The sequence below is a fragment of the Cibotium barometz genome, chromosome 6 (assembly GCF_041138505.1).
Source record: "Cibotium barometz isolate CiBa-2024 chromosome 6, ASM4113850v1, whole genome shotgun sequence".
Taxonomy (NCBI): domain Eukaryota; kingdom Viridiplantae; phylum Streptophyta; class Polypodiopsida; order Cyatheales; family Cibotiaceae; genus Cibotium; species Cibotium barometz.
This window is the reverse complement of record NC_141051.1, coordinates 979665-999810: the sequence shown is the minus strand read 5'-3', so window position 1 is coordinate 999810 and position 20146 is coordinate 979665. Positions and strand designations below refer to the sequence as shown.

General features: G+C 44.7%; 1 protein-coding gene across 2 annotated transcripts; it reads right to left on the bottom strand.

Moving 5' to 3' along the window:
• Positions 1 to 1288: 1288 nt before the first annotated feature.
• LOC147637323 (protein OBERON 2-like) lies at positions 1289 to 18522 on the bottom strand. Of its 2 annotated transcripts, XM_086799094.1 has the most exons (4): positions 18359 to 18508; positions 17145 to 17983; positions 16697 to 17061; positions 1289 to 2077 (listed from the first exon to the last, which is right to left on the bottom strand). In XM_086799094.1, the coding sequence occupies exons 2-4, from the start codon at positions 17159 to 17161 to the stop codon at positions 1488 to 1490; spliced, it is 972 nt and encodes a 323-aa protein (XP_086655220.1). In that variant the 5' UTR covers positions 17162 to 17983; positions 18359 to 18508; the 3' UTR covers positions 1289 to 1487. The 2 variants fall into 2 exon arrangements, with proteins under 2 accessions (XP_086655220.1, XP_086655219.1); XM_086799093.1 differs by having other exon boundaries at positions 16697 to 17983; positions 18359 to 18522.
• Between the last annotated feature and the right edge of the window lie 1624 nt (positions 18523 to 20146).

The window sequence follows — 20146 nt, the reverse complement described above, 5'->3', positions numbered from 1 at the left end:
CCTGAGCTAGTCTTATGCATAAGCAGACTGCTTGTTGAGTTGGGAAAGATGCTAGAAAAGGAATGCTTGCTCCAGTCTAGGCATTTTTGCTCTAAGATAGCCGAGTATGCTTGTACTTAAATATATAAAGACAGGCGAGTAGGAGGGCCTTTAAACAGGGCACATTGCTGCCCCTTATTTGGGTCAGCCTCCTCGACCAGCCCACAACAGGCCGCCTTGCAACTGCTCCTTGGCTACTCAACGTGCCCTCACCAGCACTTGACCTAAACCCAACCTGTACACCCTATCCTTACTGTTCTACAACCAACCACGTGCCCTACCCATGTCGTTGGGCTTTTGTCTTGATGCAAACACATCAACCTGATGTGCCCATGACGCACCCTAAACTGTGATTTTTAGATTGTCAAATGGCTCATGGGTCCTATGAGTTGTTCACACCAATGTCTACCGCCAAATGGACGCACATACAACACACCAATGTCTACCGCCAAATGGACGCACATACAACTTACAATCCAAATAGGTTGCATTTGTGTGCAAAACAATGCTCTGGCTGTTTGTTTTAAAATCTAAACCTAATAGCTACTGGCAGCTCGTCCCTGGCTATTTGTTCTAAAACCTAAACCTACTGGCTACTGGCAACTCATCCCTGGCTATTTGTTCTAAAACCTAAACCTAATGACTACTGGCAACTCGTCCCTGGACTAGGACTCACAAAATGCACAAGCTCATCAATAAGCCCAAGTGCACTTCTAGAGGAGTATGGACACATGGCACCCTAGTGAAGTGGGTGTGCATGGGACGCTCTGGGTCTTTTGTATAACTCCAGTAAGAAAATAGTAGCCCTATTTGCTTTGTTATATGCTATAGATTGGCATTATTCGGTGATCTTGTGCTTGAGATGCTAAGTTTTTTCTTTTTCTTTTTCAGTTAGGTTTATCCTCACTATATTATGTAGTCACCTCATGGATGTATTATAACAAATCAAGGAAAAGAATTCAAAACTAGCCAAGACTAGGACAGCTTGCAATTACGGCAAGTGGGAAGTTTATGGAGGGTTTCCATAAAACCAAACCAAAACCCAAAATAAAACCAGGCTGCTTTTAGTTGAGGTGAATGTAGCTAATGCTTGGCATCGTAGCTCTATCAACTGATTGGTAGATTTTTTTTTTTCCATTCTTTGGGTGTGTTCTTTTACTAGACCATTAATTGGTTTGAAACCTTCATGGTCTTCATGTTATGTATTTGCGCTCTCTCTCTCTCTCTCTCTCTCTCTGCCTTAACCAAATCAAAACAATATTTGTGATAGGCTTGCTGGGATTAACATATACATAGATTGTCACATATAAAAATAAATGGCAATGCAGAATAAATTCTGATTCCTAGGCTTCCACAAAGTTCCTTAAAAAGGGCTTCTTACAAAGATAACGAGGGCACCAAGGTGACATCACAAAGTTTTAAAAAAAGCGTAAGCCCACACCTGCACATTATAGTGGCGGTCCAGAGGATTCATTTGAATCAGCTGGTTCTTTTCTAGAAACCCGTTTGAGCAGGTCCTGTATCTTACACATCATTAGCATCTGAGACGCCTCTGGCTGTAGCCGAGAATGCTCCTGAAGTTGGATCTTTTCAAAAAGAGCACGCCGCTCAGCCTCTACTTCATTAAGGCGCAATTTGAGGTACCTGGAATACTCTTCCTCAGCCTTTTCAGACTTGTCTGCCACAAGACGTTGTAAACTTTCTGCCTCACGGCGGGCATCATCTGCACGTGTTTGAAACATGTCAGCTTCCGCCACCTTTAGCCTAACTATCATCTCAAGCTCCTCAATCTCTTGTTTCCGCCTCTGCCTTTCAAGCTGCAGCTCTTGCAATTCTCGCTTCTTTTCCTCCAGCTCTTTGTCGCATGCTTCTAAGGTAGCACTAGCTCTTTTCAGAGCTTGGACCTTCTCTTCTGCAACTGTCTCCATTTTGGTGACGGCTTCATGGACGACTTCAGCGATACGAGTACATGCTTCACGAGGTTCAATCACTTTTGCATGGTCACCTTCATACTCTTTCGTATCATCTGCTTCCAATTCTGCCATCACAATTCGTTACTGATTAGCTCTCTCTCTCTCTCTCTCTCTCTCTCCCCAATACACACACACACACACACACACACACACACACACACACGTACGCACATATCGTGGAGGCACATGAGCAAAGGATTTATGGGTACATTTAGCCCTTACAGACATACCAAGGTTCTGAAGAAACCATGCTACTCCATTTTACTTTGTACCAGGTCCAGAGACTCAGCAACAGATTGATGGTTACACCTGAAAGGTATTCTTGGCTCCATGGAGTCTGGACGCATTCTAGGACTTCTAACGATGCCTTGGGCGTGTGTATCTGGTATATGTTTACACAGGCAGCTATGCGGCCCAAAAAAAAAAAGAAAAAAAAAAAGAGTGCTCTCTTGATGCTTCCACATGTCATGCCTAAAATAGGAAAAGCTCTCCTTTTCCTAGCAACAATAGCTCAACGCTATGTTCACTATTATTTTCCCAATTTATGAGCCAGCTTTTTTCTTCCTTGATGAATACATCCATTATGCCATGAGGAGTACCAAAAATAGATAACACATTAGCACAGAAGGGTGGACAAACCCTAATTAAATAACAGAGAAATCACAAAGAAGGTTATGGCTTGGCAACGGTAGGGATCTCCACATCCTTTCCCGGTGTCCAAGTCATAATAGGAAGATATGTTCTCGAGACCCTGAGAAACCCTAACATGTTCTGTTGACATACAAGTTTTCAGTTTTATGCTTGAAATTGTGGTTGTTTAAAGGAAAACAAAGGCTTTTGGGGATTGAATAGTTTCCCACCAAGACGTCGTATTTGACAGATTTGAAGGCCAGATTGTGAGCTGCCCTTACTCCACCATGCTTATACATGATTGGCAAATGCTCATTTGTTATCTTTCTCGGTCGGGCAAACCTCCAGATAGAGGCAACTCTTTGTGAAAAGAAAGTATGCATTGGAGCAGGGCTTTTCAGCACTCTTGGTTGCACTACAACCCAAAAAAGCATTCTTCCTTTCCAGCTGTGGCGTACGCTTAGTTGATGATGTTGTTGATGATCGAGGCAATACATTTTCCTTTCAACAGGCTGTCAGAAGATGCGATCTGGGTATGCATCATAGGCATGTACGCCATGATGCAAGATTTTCAGCCGGTGCCTCCACTTGAGGAGGAAAAAAGATTGAGAGACTGGAAATTTGATAGGCAGCTTCCAGGTTGCTCTCCTTTCTCTTTCCATCACCTCACGGCAACTAGAGCTTATAAAATTCTGCTCCCTCCACCTTGGATACAGACACATGCAAATCAGTTGTGGCATGTAAAAGCTGACCTCCTTATGGAGACTCACGAGGTTAAAGTTGATACTCCTATCGATGTCCATCGGACATCCCCATATTGATGCCCATCGTGATGTGAAAGCTGACGTCCTAATGGAGACTCACAAGGTTAAAGTTTGATACTCCTATCGATGTCCATCCCCATATTGATACCTATCGTGATGTGAAAGTTGATAACCATGTGGATACCCATGGGGGTATGAAAGTTGATCCCCATGCAGTGAGAGCTGATCCTCATGTGAATGTTAAAATTGATCCCCATATGGATCAATAAAGGGGATGTAAAAATTTAAAATTTGAGCCTTATGTGGCCGTGAAAGTTGATGCCCATGTGGATACCTATCATGACGTGAAAGTTTATGCCCATATACATACCCATCAGGAAACATCATCTGAATATGGCTTTGCATGTCACATGCGGAAGCTTAATGGAACCTTTTTACTCACAAAACTGAGATAGGTGGAGTGTAGAGAGAGAGAGAGAGAGAGAAAGAAAGCTGTATTAACGTCTACTGGAGGCCGAACTCAACCTATGAGACAAATCAATGTACCAACTGTCAATGTCTTCTGGATGTCCAGAAAAAAAAGGACAAAATGAACATGAAATAAACTATGAAAGTACTGAGCTAGTGGGGGGGTGTGATGGATGGAGCACTACTGCTAGAGGCTCAGTATGCAACCTATATGTGTAGGGTATACAAGAATGCAATGCAGATCTGTCTAGCTCCAATTGGGCCCCAATAACCCTCATAAGGGCCCCCACCATTTGGTGTATTTGCTTTTATTGCTGAATAGACTGACTGTAGGACTGTAAATCCCTGCTGTGGACTGACCTTAAGGACTTGCAGGTGCCCAGGGCAGATGATGAGCTGGCTGGCCTGTGCACACAGGTGGACAACTCGTGGTTGCTGTGTTTTTCTCCACAGTGCTGTGTAGACTTGTTTTTCTGCTGGCCTGATGTTGCTGCACGTTCACTTCAGAGGGCTGCAGATGCATGCATTTTGCATCAACGCACAGGAGTAGCAGAAGGGGAACCTCTGGCTGCTTGTGCTTAGGGCTGAAAGCTGCTCCAGACAGTGTGTTCAACCACCAAGGTGTGCAAGAATGGTGAGCTCCCTGAATAGGCTGATGTGCATGCTTCATATAGGGTTAGGATATGCTGGCCAACTGGGCCTGTAGGGCTGGCCGACTTGTCCAGGAAAAATCACCTAAAAAGGTGAGCACCTGTAGATTTAGCCTTGCGCACCTTTCCTAGCCATGCTGTTGCACCCATAGATCTCCTAAACACTGGACAAACAGGATTAGTTTCCAAATTAGGGATCGTGTAGAGTAGCTCATCACCCAACCCTAAGTATGCATCGACAGACCACCCCTGAGCACAAGGGCTAAGGCCCAGAGTGGACTGTGTCCCAAGCCTAGACACAGGAGACTATCATCCAACACCACGGTAGGATACAATAGTCCACTCAATCGACTCACCCCACTTATATAGCCACTATAGACCTATATGGGGTAACTCTAATTCACAACCTAGCCCATGTAATCAGCTTGTTCCACTAGTCTCCAAGGTCTCCTAACCCAAGATTAGGCCGGCTAACCATGCGGTTAGCATCAGGCACGTAACACATGGACGAAACACATGGCCCCCATTTGGGGTGGCCCAAAGGGTTGCCCAAAGACCTTCTATGCCTATTATACAAGGGTCGAGAAGCAGCCCAAGACTAAGAGTGTTGATCCAAGTGAAGGAGAGCTCCAGGCTTCCAAGGCAAGGGAGCTACAAGGTGAAACTATCACAATTGAGGAGACTCGGGCAGATGTTTCATTGCCCGGGTTGCCAACACTCACACCCAAACACGAACTTGAAAGAACCGGCGAATTCCTAAGCAGGTAGACCTCTCCGAATCCCAAGAAGAGGATGATGAGTTCAGCCTATCAGTTTCCGCGGAACTTCTGAATGAATGGGAGAGATAATTAGGGTTAGGTTTTCATGTGGGAGACATACACACAGAGAAGCAAGGGAGAGAGAGAGAGAGAGAGTTGTGGGGATAAGTCAACTCATCAAGATGAGAGTGTGTGACTCCCTAACACATAGTGCACTTAGTACATTAAAAGTACTAAGTGTACTATGTACTATAACTTATGGGCTTGTACACACTATAAGGGTGGGCATAGTGCCTTTACCCCAACAACCTCCCACTTAAAGGCAAAGTGCCCTTAAATGAAGGAAAAGAAAAAATCAGCATGTACATGATAATATACAAGGCCATATCAAGGCTGAAACTGGCCTCATCCAAGTGTCTGCAATGAGCAAACCGCTCCGGAGGCAAACTCTTTGTCAACAGATCAGACGGGTTGTCATCCGTATGAATCTTAACAAGCTGAATTTGCTTGTTCTCTATCACCTCTCTGATGAAGTGATACTTCACATCCACATGCTTCGTCTTTGCATGAAAGACAGGGTTCTTTGCCAACCGGATGGCACTCTGACTGTCACAATGCAACAATGGAATATCCCCTGTATAACCCAAATCAACCACTAACCAAGATAGCCATAATGCCTCCTTGCAAGCCTCTCTGGCTGCAATATACTCGGCCTCTGTAGTAGATAAGGCTGTGCACTTCTGCATCCTGGATATCCATGACACAGCACCTCCTGTGAATGTAAACACATAACCGGTAGTAGACTTCCGGTTATCTGGATGACCGGCATAATCCGAATCCGTGTAACCATGCACTAATGCATCCTGTTTGCCAAAACAAATGCACATATCCTGTGTGCTCTTCAGGTATCTCATGACACCTTTCACTGCTTCCCAATGCTTCTTGCCAGGGTTGGCCATGTATCTAGAAACCACTCCCACTGCAAATGCAATGTCCGGCCTAGTAGCAACCATGGCATACATGAGACTGCCACAAGCTGAAGCATACGGAATCTTGGCCATATCAGCCCTGCCACTATCCGACTGTGGGCTGTCCATAGCGTTTCGCATATGGAGGCAAAGGAGTACTAGTCTTCTTCCCCCCGTCCATATTGAACCTCTGTAAAACTTTGCCAATGTATTCCTTCTGAGACAAATACAACACATGCTGATTTCTGTCCCGAAGTATCCGCATACCCAAAATGTGATTTGCATCACCCAAATCCTTCATATCAAAGGTTTGATGCAGCCTCTTCTTCAAGACATCCATCTCTTTACGAGATTTCCCGGCAATCAACATATCATCAACATACAAGATGAGGATCAATAGACTGCCATCCAAAGCTTTCTTGGTGTATAAGCAGTGATCTATGTCACTTCTCCTGAAATTCTGGGATTTCATGAATGTATCAAATTTATGATACCATTCCCTTGGTGCCTGTTTGAGCCCATAAAGACTCTTTTTCAGCTTGCATACAAGCTTCTCCTTTCCATTTACTGCATAACCCTCTGGCTATTGCATATATATCTCCTCATGGAGATCACCGTGAAGAAAAGCAGTCTTCACATCCATCTGAATCAAGTCCAGATCATCATGAGCAACCAAAGCTAACACAGCTCTAAGTGTGGTCATTTTGACCACTGGAGAGAAGATCTCATCAAAGTCCACACCATATTCCTGCTTGAAGCCCTTAGCCACTAATCTGGCTTTGTATCTTGGCTTTGCATCTGGTGCAACTTTGAGCCTGTAAACCCACTTGCATGGCAAAACCTTCTTGCCTGCAGGTAAATGCACCAACTTCCATGTTCCATTTTTGTGCAGAGAATCCATCTCTGACTTCATGGCACGCTCCCAAAGAGCCTTGTCTGCCCTCTGTAAAGCCTCCTTATAACATGAGGGCTCCCCACAGTCAGTAAGCATCAAGTAGTCAACCCCTGGAACAAACCTGTCAGGGGCTCTGGAGGGTCTAGTGGACCTCCGTACCCAATGACCATCATTTGCAGGTTGCTGTCCAGCCTGCATATCACCCATTGCTGGCTCCTGTTCCATGCCATAAGGCTGAAATATCATGCCCGGTATCTCCTCTAACTGTGGTATATCCATAGGGATATCTTCTGCCATCTCTGGCTGTCCATTTGGACCATTTTCAGCACCATTTAAGGGCTGGTTTTGCTGCTGTAATGGCTGATTTACAGCCCTTGGTTGTTGTCCATGATGTCCATCATCATCAAAGATGACTCTGCCAGGCTCTTGTTGCCTTGCAGGCTCCTTATACATGCATGTTTCATCAAAAATGACATCATTGCTGCGTATAATCTTTCTATTCACGGGATCCCAAAGTCTATACCCCATTTCACCTCTGTCACCATATCCTAGGAATATGCATTTGTGAGACTTAGGATCAAGTTTGGTGCGCATTTCCCTGCGTATGTGCATGTACGCAACGCAACCAAACACTCTCAAGTGCTTGTATGACGGAGGCTTCCCTGTCCATACTTCCTCTGGCACTTTCCCACCAAGCCTCGTGTTAGGTGACCTGTTTATAAGATGAACGGCTGTCATAACAGCTTCAGCCCAAAAACCATGAGGTAACGCAGCATGTGACAACATAGAACGGACCTTCTCCTGAATGGTCCTGTTCATCCTCTCTGCTGTCCCGTTTTGTGGAGGATCATAAGGAGTAGAGAGCTCCCTCTTGATGCCTTTAGCATCACAAAAGTCCTGAAACTGTTTCGACATATACTCTCCACCATTGTCGGAACGCAAAGCCTTCAGTGTTTTGCCAACACTGAGAATGTATCACTCTTCAAACGAAGAGGATAAACCCACACCTTGCGTGTTGCATCATCAATAAAAGACACAAAATATTTTGCCCCTCCCAAAGAAAGCTGAGGCATCTCACATACATCTGTATGCACAAGCTCTAACTGAGCATCTTTCTGTCCAAGAGCTTTCTTGTGGGGGCACTGGAGTTGCCTGCCATATATACAATGCTCACAAAACTGAAAACTTGAAAACTTTAGAGAAGGCAAGTAACCCAAACGAGACAATTGCTCCATTCCTTTGACACTCATGTGTCCCAACCGGCTATGCCACATAGAGATTTCCAACAGCTCGGTTGCATTTACATTAGCATGGTGACAAACCTGCATGCATGAAGTAAAGAGTGTCCACCTTAGAGCCTCTGGCAACAACCAGTGAGCCCTTACTAATTTTCCACTTTCCACGACCAAATGTGGTAACATAATCAGCATCATCAAGCTGTCCAGTAGAAAGCAGATTCTTCTTGATCTCAGGCACATGCCTGACATCATGGAGCATAAGCTGTGAGCCATCTGAAAACACAAGCCTCACATCACCTCTGCCAAGAATCTTGCATGCATGGTTATCACCCAAATAAACTACTCCTTCATTGCCAGCAGTATACCTGACAAACAAGTCTCTGCAACTTGTGACATGAAAGGAGGCACCTGAATCAATGATCCATGAGTGCATACCATGACCATCTCCTGTAAGAAGTGAACGGGCATCAAGTGAAGACGTGAATAGGACCTCATCCTCACTGTCACCTGCATGTGACACATTGATTTCTTCAATCTTGACTCCACTTTTGCCCTTTGGCTTTACATCTTTGGCTTCATCTTTGTCTGTCTTTACCTTTTCCCTTTTCCTTTTGATCATTTTTCCATTTGTAGCATTGCTTTTTGATGTGTCCCTTTTTGCCACAATAATGGCATTCCAAGTCCTTTTTGGAGCGAGACTTGCTCCTTCCCCGTTCTTGGCTTTTACCCCTTTGCTGGGATCTCCCACGTGCATTCATTACATTGGACTTTCCAACAGAGTTGTTTTTCCTATTCATCTCCTCTTGAAGGAGAGCACCCTCAACATCTGCATATGACAGCATAGCATTCGAATTGCTAGTGGCTGTCCTGAATGTGTCCCAACTCTCTGGCAAAGTGCATAAGAGAAAGGTGGCTTTGAACTCATCGTCCATTGCCAACTTTTGATTTATAACTTGGCTGACAATACCATTAAACTCATTTAGATGGGCTGTCATAGACGCCCCTTCCTTCATCTGAAGACCTATGAGTTTCTTCAACCAATACACTTTGCTTGAGGCACTTTGCTGGGCATACAAGTCCTGCAATCTCTGCCACATTCCCCAAGCTGTCTTCTCTTCACGAATGCTAAAAAGTAAAGAGTCTGACACAGACAACATGATAGTAGATCTTGCCAGCTCATCCATATCTTCCACTCTTCAGCAGTAAGAGAAGCGGGCTTTACACCCCTTTCTTTGATAGGCTTGTGTTGCTTCTTCTGAAGCAACACATTATAGCACTGGGTTTGCCAAATATCATAGTTATGTGAGCCTTCAAGCTTCTTGATGTGAAGCAATGAAGAGCTCTCACCTGTGGTTGCCATAGCAATATGCAACCTGTCAATGCCTGACTCCCTGCAAAATGTGCAAACACTGCACCAAAAGCACACAAAGTGCTCACAGTTGTTCTCCCAAGCTTTATCTCCCACTGCGGAAGCACAAATGCAACTTTTCTCTCACTGTATGTGATGAAATCACCAAAATCTGGTTGCTGCAGATTTAGGACAGCACCTTAAATGTGCTCTGTTCCCCTTCCAAAGTACTGTACAGCAGTACTCAGTGCTCACCAATGATGTACCAAACCTGTACCGGCAAGTACAGTAGCTGAAATTGAGCCTTTTCCTCACTCAAATCAGCATATCAGCCATGCCAAAACTTGCACAAAGCTGTGCCAAATCTGTACCAACAGGTACAGTAGCAATAAATGCTCTCTTGGCTGTCCAAATGAGTGAAAATCAGACTTTTACAGTCCCGAACACTGCATACAACAGTCCCAAACAGAAATTGGGCAAAAGCCCCTTGACTGCAAGCTGATTTCTGAGGATTCAAGGCATAAAAGTCTTGCTTGCTGTTTTGCCAAGCTCAACAAGCATAAAATCTTGAAAAGCCCCTTGATTTAAGATCAATTTCTAATCATACATGGTACATTGACGCACATGAAGGCATCCAAAGTCTTCGCGATGCTTCCCCCTGGCCACATATACATCCAATACATGAAAGCCCCTTGATTTACAGGCACATTGAGTGCTTGACAGGCATCAACACATTGCCCAAAGCATCAACTGCGAGTGCCTGCATGCAAATCAACTTAATCGGCACAAAAGCCCCTTGATTTGCACTGCAATTTGCTGCAATTTTGCCCGAATGTGCGATTTCTCACATCATACAGCATGTATGAGTGCTTAATTGCACAATTACATCAAAAGCCCCAAATTTTGACATCCAATTTCCTGCAAATTGATCCTGATTGTGACCAATGTCACCCAATTTTGCCAATTTTGCTCAAAAATTGAGCAATTCGGCACCTGACCTGCTCAATTGATGATTGTACCTGCTCAATTGCAAATCCCAAGAAAAATTGAAGCAAAATACCTTGTAATTTTCTGATTTTTTGTTTTTGTTGCAGAAAAAGGGGGTGATGATGCTGCTGCTGTGCAGGTGGGCAATTGAAGGAGCTGCTTCAGTCTCCTTGTTACAGTGGCTTAGCGTACGACTGTGTGAAGCAATTCCCTTCCTTGCAGCCCCCTTTGTGGTACGCTGTTGCTACTGTAACCGGCCCGCGTGACACTGCGTACAATTCGTTGGCTGCCCATACACTTACGTGGAGCGAACGAATTTGCCTGAGGAGAGCTTTTCGCCTTGGTGAAGGTGACGTGGAGCGAAAGAATTTGCCCAGGGCCCGCGAGTCGGCGACGCACGGCGGACTTGGAATGTTGCGAACCTGCAGCACGGCGCCCGAAGGCGATCTCGTCTAGACTTTGGCCGGGACCGCCTGACCGCTTGTAACGGCCGCCCGATTGGACGAAGGCCGGGCAGGGGCGGTAGGCTTTGATTGGCCACCACTCGAATCCAGGTACCACGCCGATGCCCCCTTGGATTTGCCCTTCCCAGTTGCACCCGTTCTCCACCTCCGCCCCCCCGCAAGCTTCTGGCTACCTGCGACTAGTTCAACACGCAGCAAAGCAGCTGCTGGAGAGTCGAGCTGGTACGCTCCCTTGCACAAAGCCAGTGATTCATGAGCGAGTGGGCTAATGGCAAAGCTCCACGAAGAAGCCAGCGATGCAGCACTTGAGAACAAAAAACCCTAAACCAGGGCTCTGATACCAGTTGAATGGGAGAGATAATTAGGGTTAGGTTTTCATGTGGGAGACATACACACAGAGAAGCAAGGGGGAGACAGAGAGAGAGAGAGAGTTGTGGGGATAAGTCAACTCATCAAGATGAGAGTGTGTGACTCCCCTATCACACATGTATATTGCACTAGTACACATAGTGCACTTAGTACATTAAAAGTACTAAGTGTACTATGTACTATAACTTATGGGCTTGTACACACCATAAGGGTGGGCATAGTGCCTTTACCCCAACACTGAAGAGTCTCTCCAAGTCCGATGTCACATGCATCCCACACTTGGATGTCATGCACATAATAACCAACTCACATGCAAGGCCCTAAGGCCGAACACCAGGCATTTTGTGAGCCCGTGTCTAGGGACGAGTCGCAAGTGTATCACCAAGAGGTAATCACAGTCAATGTCGTACACGTCCCGCACACATCAATAACGTGCCAGTCCCACACACATTGTAACCCTCTTGTATGTCATTATACATCATGTCATCCTCGGCACTTATTAGGCCACTAGGGAGGGGGCACTCATCATGTCATCCTCGGCACTTATTAGGCCACTAGGGAGGGGGTACTCATCATGAGGTCATCTTGCTTGTTTAGGGGTCTGCCCAGTCCAACCCCACCCAAGATCTCCTAAACACAAGCTAAATTCATGATTAGTCCTACCTAAATATAAGCTCAAGCCTACATCAGTAGACCACCCCCGCACCTAAGGGCTAAGGCTCCAGTCACAAATCCATGCCAATCAACCCTCGTGTCCCATACCACCGGCGCTTGCCGGCTAAGGCCTTCAGCAAGCTATTTGCATCACGCTATTTGCATCACGCTATGGACAAGCAGGCGTAGTTCTCATTTATGGCCCAAATACTAGACCACAATACACAATAATCACTCCTCTCCCACTTATATAGTTGATCCTATAGCTATAAATAGCCAGAACCTATGGGATTATGAATATATGAACCTTAACCTCTAGAATCAGCTCGCATGCCTAATCCCATATTAGGTTAACTCATCCAAGGTTAGCATCAAGTACATAGCATATTCCCCTCCTTAGAATATTACATTCTCGTAAATCAATGTGGAGAATCTATGTTTCAAACTAGCTCACCAGTGTTGCCTTACTCTGCTTGTCAACTGACATTTGATGTCCGACTGTGCCCTACATTCTCATAAGTGTCACATTCTCCACTACTTGCATCGCAGTTGTCCTCAGTTGCATGGCCTCTTGATAAGCTCTCAACAACGAGCAAGACTCGTCCATGAATTGATAGTCCTCAAACCAAACTGCCTACTGGATTGTAGCCCTTGAACTTGAGGAGATACTAGAGTTTCTTTCGACGTGTCACGGGAATGCCACTTATACTAGAGCAAAACAACTTGCTCCAATACTCTGTAATTCTCCATTATCCACCAACTTGGGTTCATCATCATCTTGCAGAGCGTTTAGCTCTGGCTCATATATACTCTGCAAGGTTGCTCGAATGAAACACTGGATGCATCCTCCAATGCCTTGGTAGCTCCAACTTGAAGACTACATCACTGAGCTTCTTGATAATCTTGAATGGGCCATTCTTCTTTGGAGCTAGTTTGAACTGTTTGAGCCTCTGCTTCAAGATCTTCAAATACTCCTTTGAGGATACTATCCTGACCATGTTTGTCAAAGTTGCGGACTTACTTTGTCTGCACCTTCTGTATTTCTTCCCAAACTTGTCCCAATAGTTGGTCCAAATCCTCAACCACCTAGTCTACACCATAGTTCCCTGTGCAAGTTTCGAGAACCTAAGTCATTGGGTTAATAACCGGACGATCATATACCACATCAAAGGGAGTCTTCTTGGTCGATGCATGCATTGTATCATTGAGGGTATGCTCCACCAATGGCAAGAACTCCTCCCAAAGAGTTTGATGCTTCTAATTATTTCTTTAGAGAGAATAACTGTGGACTGTAGATAAGCCAAACGCAAGATCTCGGAGGATCGGAGAGTGGCTGATCTGTACACTGCTGTAGAAACACCTCGATGACTTGATCTCGAGCCTATGCACTCTTCCCAAGGGCATGAGGAAGGGCTGCACACCTGATGCTGAGAGAAGAAGAAGGTGGACTGTTCTACACTATGTTAGAATGCTGAAAACACTTATGAATGCTGTGTTACCTTCACCAGATGACTGCTGCATGTATGGATGATGCACAGAAGGCTGGACACTGATGCAAACTGCAGATTCAGGGTTGGAAACTGCTGTGGACTGTTGATTCAGGGCTGGAAACTGCTGTGGACAGAAACGCACGTCTGTAGGGGTGTTGATGGACTGAAACGCAGAGGTTTTGGGGCTGCTGAACAGAAACTGCAGGGTACTGATGCTGCTGGACAGAAACGCAGAGGTATTCTGCTGCTCGACAGAAAACGCAGGCTGGCTGCAGGCTGAATGCTGGCGTTGAACTGAGGCCTGACAGAATGCTGAGTTAGAGACTGTAGAGGACTGAATCAGGGCTGCTTTGGTGCTGACAACAGGCTGATTGGAGGCTGATAGCAGGCGCCTAGGGCTGTATGAAGCAAGGGTTCTCAAGACTGGAGAAGCAAGCTTATGAGCTCCAAGGGCTGGATTAGTCTAGGGCTGAAGGCAAGAATGCTCCTAGGGCTGAGGAGAAGAGCTCTTAGCACAATGAAGACTGAATGAGAAAATAGGCTCTATGCAAGCCTATTTATACTAACTGGAGGTTGGTCATTTAATAAAGTTTATATTTATAAATGCCCAATAATGCAAATAATGCTAAATAAATACTAATAAATATGGAAAAAATACCAGATAAATCCCAGTAAATTCCCTAAGGGTTCGGGGATGTTCTAAATGATGCACAGGCATATGAATGCATATTATGCAGGATGCAGAGTGCTTTTTGATGCAAACCCTAAGGCTTCTACTGACTCTACATGCATGAATGATTCTCTCCAAGTGGGTTAAGGGACTTGACTGACTGACTGACCCGCTAAGGCTGAGGAATGACCTACGTAGCTCGTGCCTGACTTATCCTGGACTGAGGATGTACAATGGGGTCACGACATACGACAAATATCATCCTATTGGGTTCTAAAACTATACAACTGCTGCACTTCTGATGATGAGCCATCTTGTCACCATGCACTGAGTGCACAGTGCATGTGACAAAGATTCTTACCACATAAAGGTATAAAGAAGGCCTTGTTGTGCATTATCACCATCAACCTCGATGCATGTAATAGTCCCCTTTCCCTTCATGCCCTGTCCCTGTACACTTACACTGGACAACTCACCACCTCACTCCTCCTCCTCTCGCTAGAGATTGGCGCCTCATTCATGAGGGCTGTTGGGCTGCATTTTTTGCACTTTCTCCTTCCCAACTCCATTTCCAAGCTTGCTAAGGTGTTTCTCAAGCTTCCAAGAGTGTTTCCGGATGCTAATCACTCTCCTACACACTCCCAATGATTGAAATTCAGCAAAACAGCTCTCTTTCTTGCGGCAATTTTTGGTCTTTTTGCTAAAAACCCTAATTTTAGCCCTCCTCCTTTCTCAAGTTGAACCATAGGGGAAGCTTTCCCAAGGTTCCCTTCATCCTCTTGAAGACTTTTGTAGCGAAGAAATGCGACAAATCAAAGATCACTCCAACGACTTCCATCGCAAAGACTTCCGCTGTCATCGACTCTACTTGCAATTGGTAAGCTTTAATGCTTAAATATGGAAGCAGGAGGGAGGAACCAGATTACAAGATCACATACCCTGTGTAGTGTTCTCTTGTCATACGTACTCTCTTGCAGATTGTTGCTACCATGTGTTGGTGGAACAATAGAGAGCAAATGGTAGGGAACATGGACACTTGAGAGGGTAGTGTGGATTGCAAGTCTACATCGACAACCACTTGTTTGCAATACTGTATTCATATGCATTGGTATGGAAATCTGGTCAGAAATGCCCATGACACTATGTACTTGATTCTCCCAAAATCAATATACTTTATTTGAGGGAGGGGTCGGCCGTTTCGGCTCATTGTGTCTCTTGTCAATTCAGCAATTTACTTCTTGTATTTGAGTAAGTGTCCATCAAATCTTAGTGTATTTAAGTGTATTGATTAGCATTGTGTTCAACCAAGTTACAGTCGTCGCTAGTACCATTGGACTTAAGGATTCACACAACCGACCTATTGACTGTTGACTAGTGTCCAAGCACCCAACTTAAGTCTACTAAATATCTAGACATCCTATACATCATTACATCTTGCAAGTGGGTTGCATCTTGTGTGCAAGACTGGCACGACTTGACTTGACATTGACACGCAGCTATGTGGCATGTTTGGAGGAACTCTAGCTCAAGGCAAGCAAGTTCCACCATTGTTTCCGTACTAAAAAAGACGTCTTTGTGTACAGAGATCTATACACTTGCAGCCTTGTGGCCTCTTTGGTTCTTTGTGTACAGAGATCTATACACTTGCAGCCTTGTGGCCTCTTTGGTTCTTATTTTGTCGGTTTTTGTCGGTTTTTTGTCGGTTTTTGTCGGCGGGCAATTGCCTTGAGGCATGCCCTATGTTTTTGGTTGTCTTCCCTTTGTTTTTTCTCCTTTTTCTTGTGGATTTGATAAAGTATGTCCTAGTTGAGAGGTCCATATATAGTAGCATTTCAACTGGCTACCACCATCTCGACTCCATCCAGGCTACACCTTGAGGAGCATTTTTTTGTGACTCGGTACGGACCTAGGCCTCTGTACTTGAGTTTTCGTTTGCTGTTCTTGATACTCTACATGAGTACCGAGACGTGGCACCCTAGTACACGTAACACCAACGCCAAAAATTAGCACAAGCCCTTGGACCTACTACACCCTCTCTATTCCAGAGAGACAATACCCCTAAGACTCCATCAAGGTACGGCTAAGGACCATGAGGGTGCAGGCGATACAGTTAAATCTCTTCGTATAAAGTAAGAGACACCAACCTTGGCTGACGTGTTATTTTTCCCTAGACCTGATCCATTAACAATATCAAAATGGGAGATCCTATGAAGCCAAGCAACCCCCACTTTCCATTTTAAGAAGAAAATTTTAAAAAAAACTGCATGTCCATGCAGGCCACCCATCCAAAAATCCACTGGTAAGCCCGTTATTAGGGACAAGAGACTGCACCTTGAAAGAAGCGTCGCATTTCCTTGCAGGCTGTGCCATCGTCGGTGCCATCCTTCAGCCTTCCAATCAGCTCTTCTGACTTCCAAAACAATCTTCTTCCCTTGGAATCCTCACTTCCATGGAATATCCGGCGCACAGAGTCAAACTCCTTCATTAGCTCCTCCCTCTCCCAGTCACCGGCACAAGTGTAAAACACATCCTTGACCCACCCTAGCAATTCCGATGTGTGCTTACATGCTTTGCACTTGAACAGCATCTCTGGAGTACTTCCAGCCCCCTTCAATGAGGTACCCATGGCTATCTGGCCCACTCGTATGGCACAATCTGTGTGTGTCCAGTGAGAACACACATCACAGCCGATCCATCTGCATGTATTCACATCAAAGTCAAACTTGCTGCATATGGTACACATGCATGCATTGCAGAAACCATTTTTCGTGCTGCACACCTCACATGTGCATTCATCACCAGGAAGCCGGTTTTGGCACGCCATATTCCGGCATTTTTTGTAGAAGAAAACTTCTATTAAAGAGCTCTGTGTTACAGATATGTCAGGGTGGAGGAATGCTTGTATTCCTGTCTTTACAGCCACAAGAATCTCGAGCTGAATCCTGTTTGCACGCACCAATGATTCAGGAGAGAGATCCTTCCTGTTAAAAATCTTTTTCTGCAGTATTGCAAACTCCTCCCTTTGTTGAATCCCTCCGGTACCATTTAAAATCTCACGCAGTTCTGCCTTTAGGTCTTCTGACAGTTCCTCTGGCTGTCCACGCATCTGTTCTACAACTATTTCAATAGGCTCAGATGCAATGTCCTTCAGGGTTGGATAATTTGAACTGCCCACTCGATGCACCACAGTCTGCTCCGTCTTCTCACTCCCATTTTCCCTGTTCTTTGTGCTACCTTGTGTATGGGAACTTACTTTTCCTTCATGTTCTCCTCCTTGTTCAGTGGTGGGCCAAGTTTCCCTGGAGCTGTCGCTTTCAGGAGAGTCCCGGACTTGGACTTGGTCCAGTCCAGTTCTTCTAGGATGAGAGGAAGGCCCCTTCGGAGATGCCAAGGATAAGGACGTCTGTGGTGGCGGCGCCGGCGGTGGGCACATCAAAGCCATGGAGGCACTGCCTCTTTGCAGGGACGGCAAGGATCCTGATGAGGCCGCCAGGTCATCTTGGCCTTCTAGTAATGACCTCGTCCGCTTCATGAAGGTCTAGGGGGTTTGAATCACAGAAGCTGCCAAATCAGCGACTGACTTCAGGTGCACACCTTTGTCCGATGACCGATTGCAACCTGCACATTCAAAATATTGGACATTAAAAGGGAAAAGGTGACAAAATTCAAAGTAAAGCACAGTCTGTAAACCCCGCCGGAGATCTCACTCCTCCAATCCCTCATAGACAGAGGATTTCCCCCAGCCAACCACCGCCCGCTGTCAAAAGGGCGGAAGAGATGTCTGTAAAGACCCTAACACTTCATGTTTTCTCTGGTGTTCATAAACTCTTCCAATATTCAAAGCCCATCATGTTCTCTCTGTAGGTTCTGAACACTCATTCTCTTAAGTTTCTGAGCCATGGAATTCTCTCTAGTTTCTGAACCCCTTAACCCTATTTTTCTCTCTCTTTCGTGTTGTGATCCCTCATGTTCTCTAAAATTTCTGACTCTTACCCTCTGATCCCTCTCTAGCTCTCCTCGTCCCAGGCGACAGAAAATCAATTGAACTCAAAAGGTCTGCAAGTATCCATGAATGATAGATATATAAGAAAAACGAGGGAAGGAGGGAGTGACCTCCTTGAGGAAAGACTTCACACAAATAAATGACTGCGCCATTTGCATTATTTATCTTATGGTCTCAAGGGCACGCATGTATACACATACACATACACATATATAGTGTGTATACATATATGTAATATGTATACTAGTAGTGACTCGGAGCACAAGGAACTATCACATGGTCGAGGTTTCACTCAACAACGTGGCAGTTTCCAATAGAATAGTAAGGATATAGTAGTAGGAATTAAGTCTCATTAGGTGTAGTTCAATACCTAGTTAAATACTTTTTAGCTCCAAATAATTTACTAGTAATTTGAGCCCAAATTGCATTACAAGATTCATTTTATTTTATTTTTTGGGACCAATAATATTTATTTATATTAACTGTTCAAAAGACTGTCATACAACCAAAACCAGAATACCACTTACTACTCTTTTTCCACCCCATTCAAGATTTTGCATAAAAACTCCCATCTTTCATCCTCACCAAGAAAGCAAGATTGTTCCCAAGAGATCTGATACCCTAGCAGTAGGCAAGCCTCCATCATGGCATCTGTAGTGCAACCACGGGGGGGACTGTTTTTCCAGCATTCCCCCTCTCTTTGACCAAACTTTGATCGTGGGTCTGGTACCAACCGGATTCTCAATAAAAGCAACAAATGTATGATTAGTTTGTTTTTCTTTATGGTACCACCTTCGAGTTTTAGGTCCAAATTTAGAAGGCCTTTTCTTCTCAACCCAACATCTCACCTGCACAGCAGCAAACAATCCATCATTAGGGGGGATAACCCTAGTTTTTTTTAAGCTTACCAAGAATCAAGGCAACATTCAGAGCATATTCCTTTGCAGATTCTGAATCAACAAATCCATCTCAGAGGACCTAATTTTATTCACATTACATACAGACCATCACATGCACACACATTTATGCATCAGCTTTGACTCTTGCAATCCTGTACATGTTGCCTTCAAGAATATAATTGCATTCCTGCTAGACCAGATTTCCCATAGAATGTAAGCTCTGATAATATTAAACACCAGTCCATTGTGTTTATCACTAATTGACCACTTACCAAAGATCCAATCCCCAGTATGTTTGCATGCCCATACCCTTCTCTATCCATTTAGTCATTTTGCACCAGGTGCTCCTTATAGTTGGGCATTCCCAAAACATTTAGTCAAGAATATAATTGCATTCCTGCTAGACCAGATTTCCTTCAAGAATATAATTGCATTCCTGCTAGACCAGATTTCCCATAGAATGTAAGCTCTGATAATATTAAACACCAGCCCATTGTGTTTATCACTAATTGACCACTTACCAAAGATCCAATCCCCCACTTATACATGTTGCCTTCAAGAATATAATTGCATTCCTGCTAGACCAGATTTCCCATAGAATGTAAGCTCTGATAATATTAAACACCAGCCCATTGTGTTTATCACTTACCAAAGATCCAATCCCCCCAGTATGTTTACATGCCCATACCCTTCTCTATCCATTTAGTCATTTTGCACCAGGTGCTCCTTATAGTTGGGCATTCCCAAAACACATGTTTGCCATCTTCAATTGAAGCCCTGCACCTGGGGCAAATACCACCAGCCATATTTCTCTTTTGCAGTTTAGAACCAATAGGTAATGCCCACATGCAAACCTTCCACATAGGAATCTGACAATCC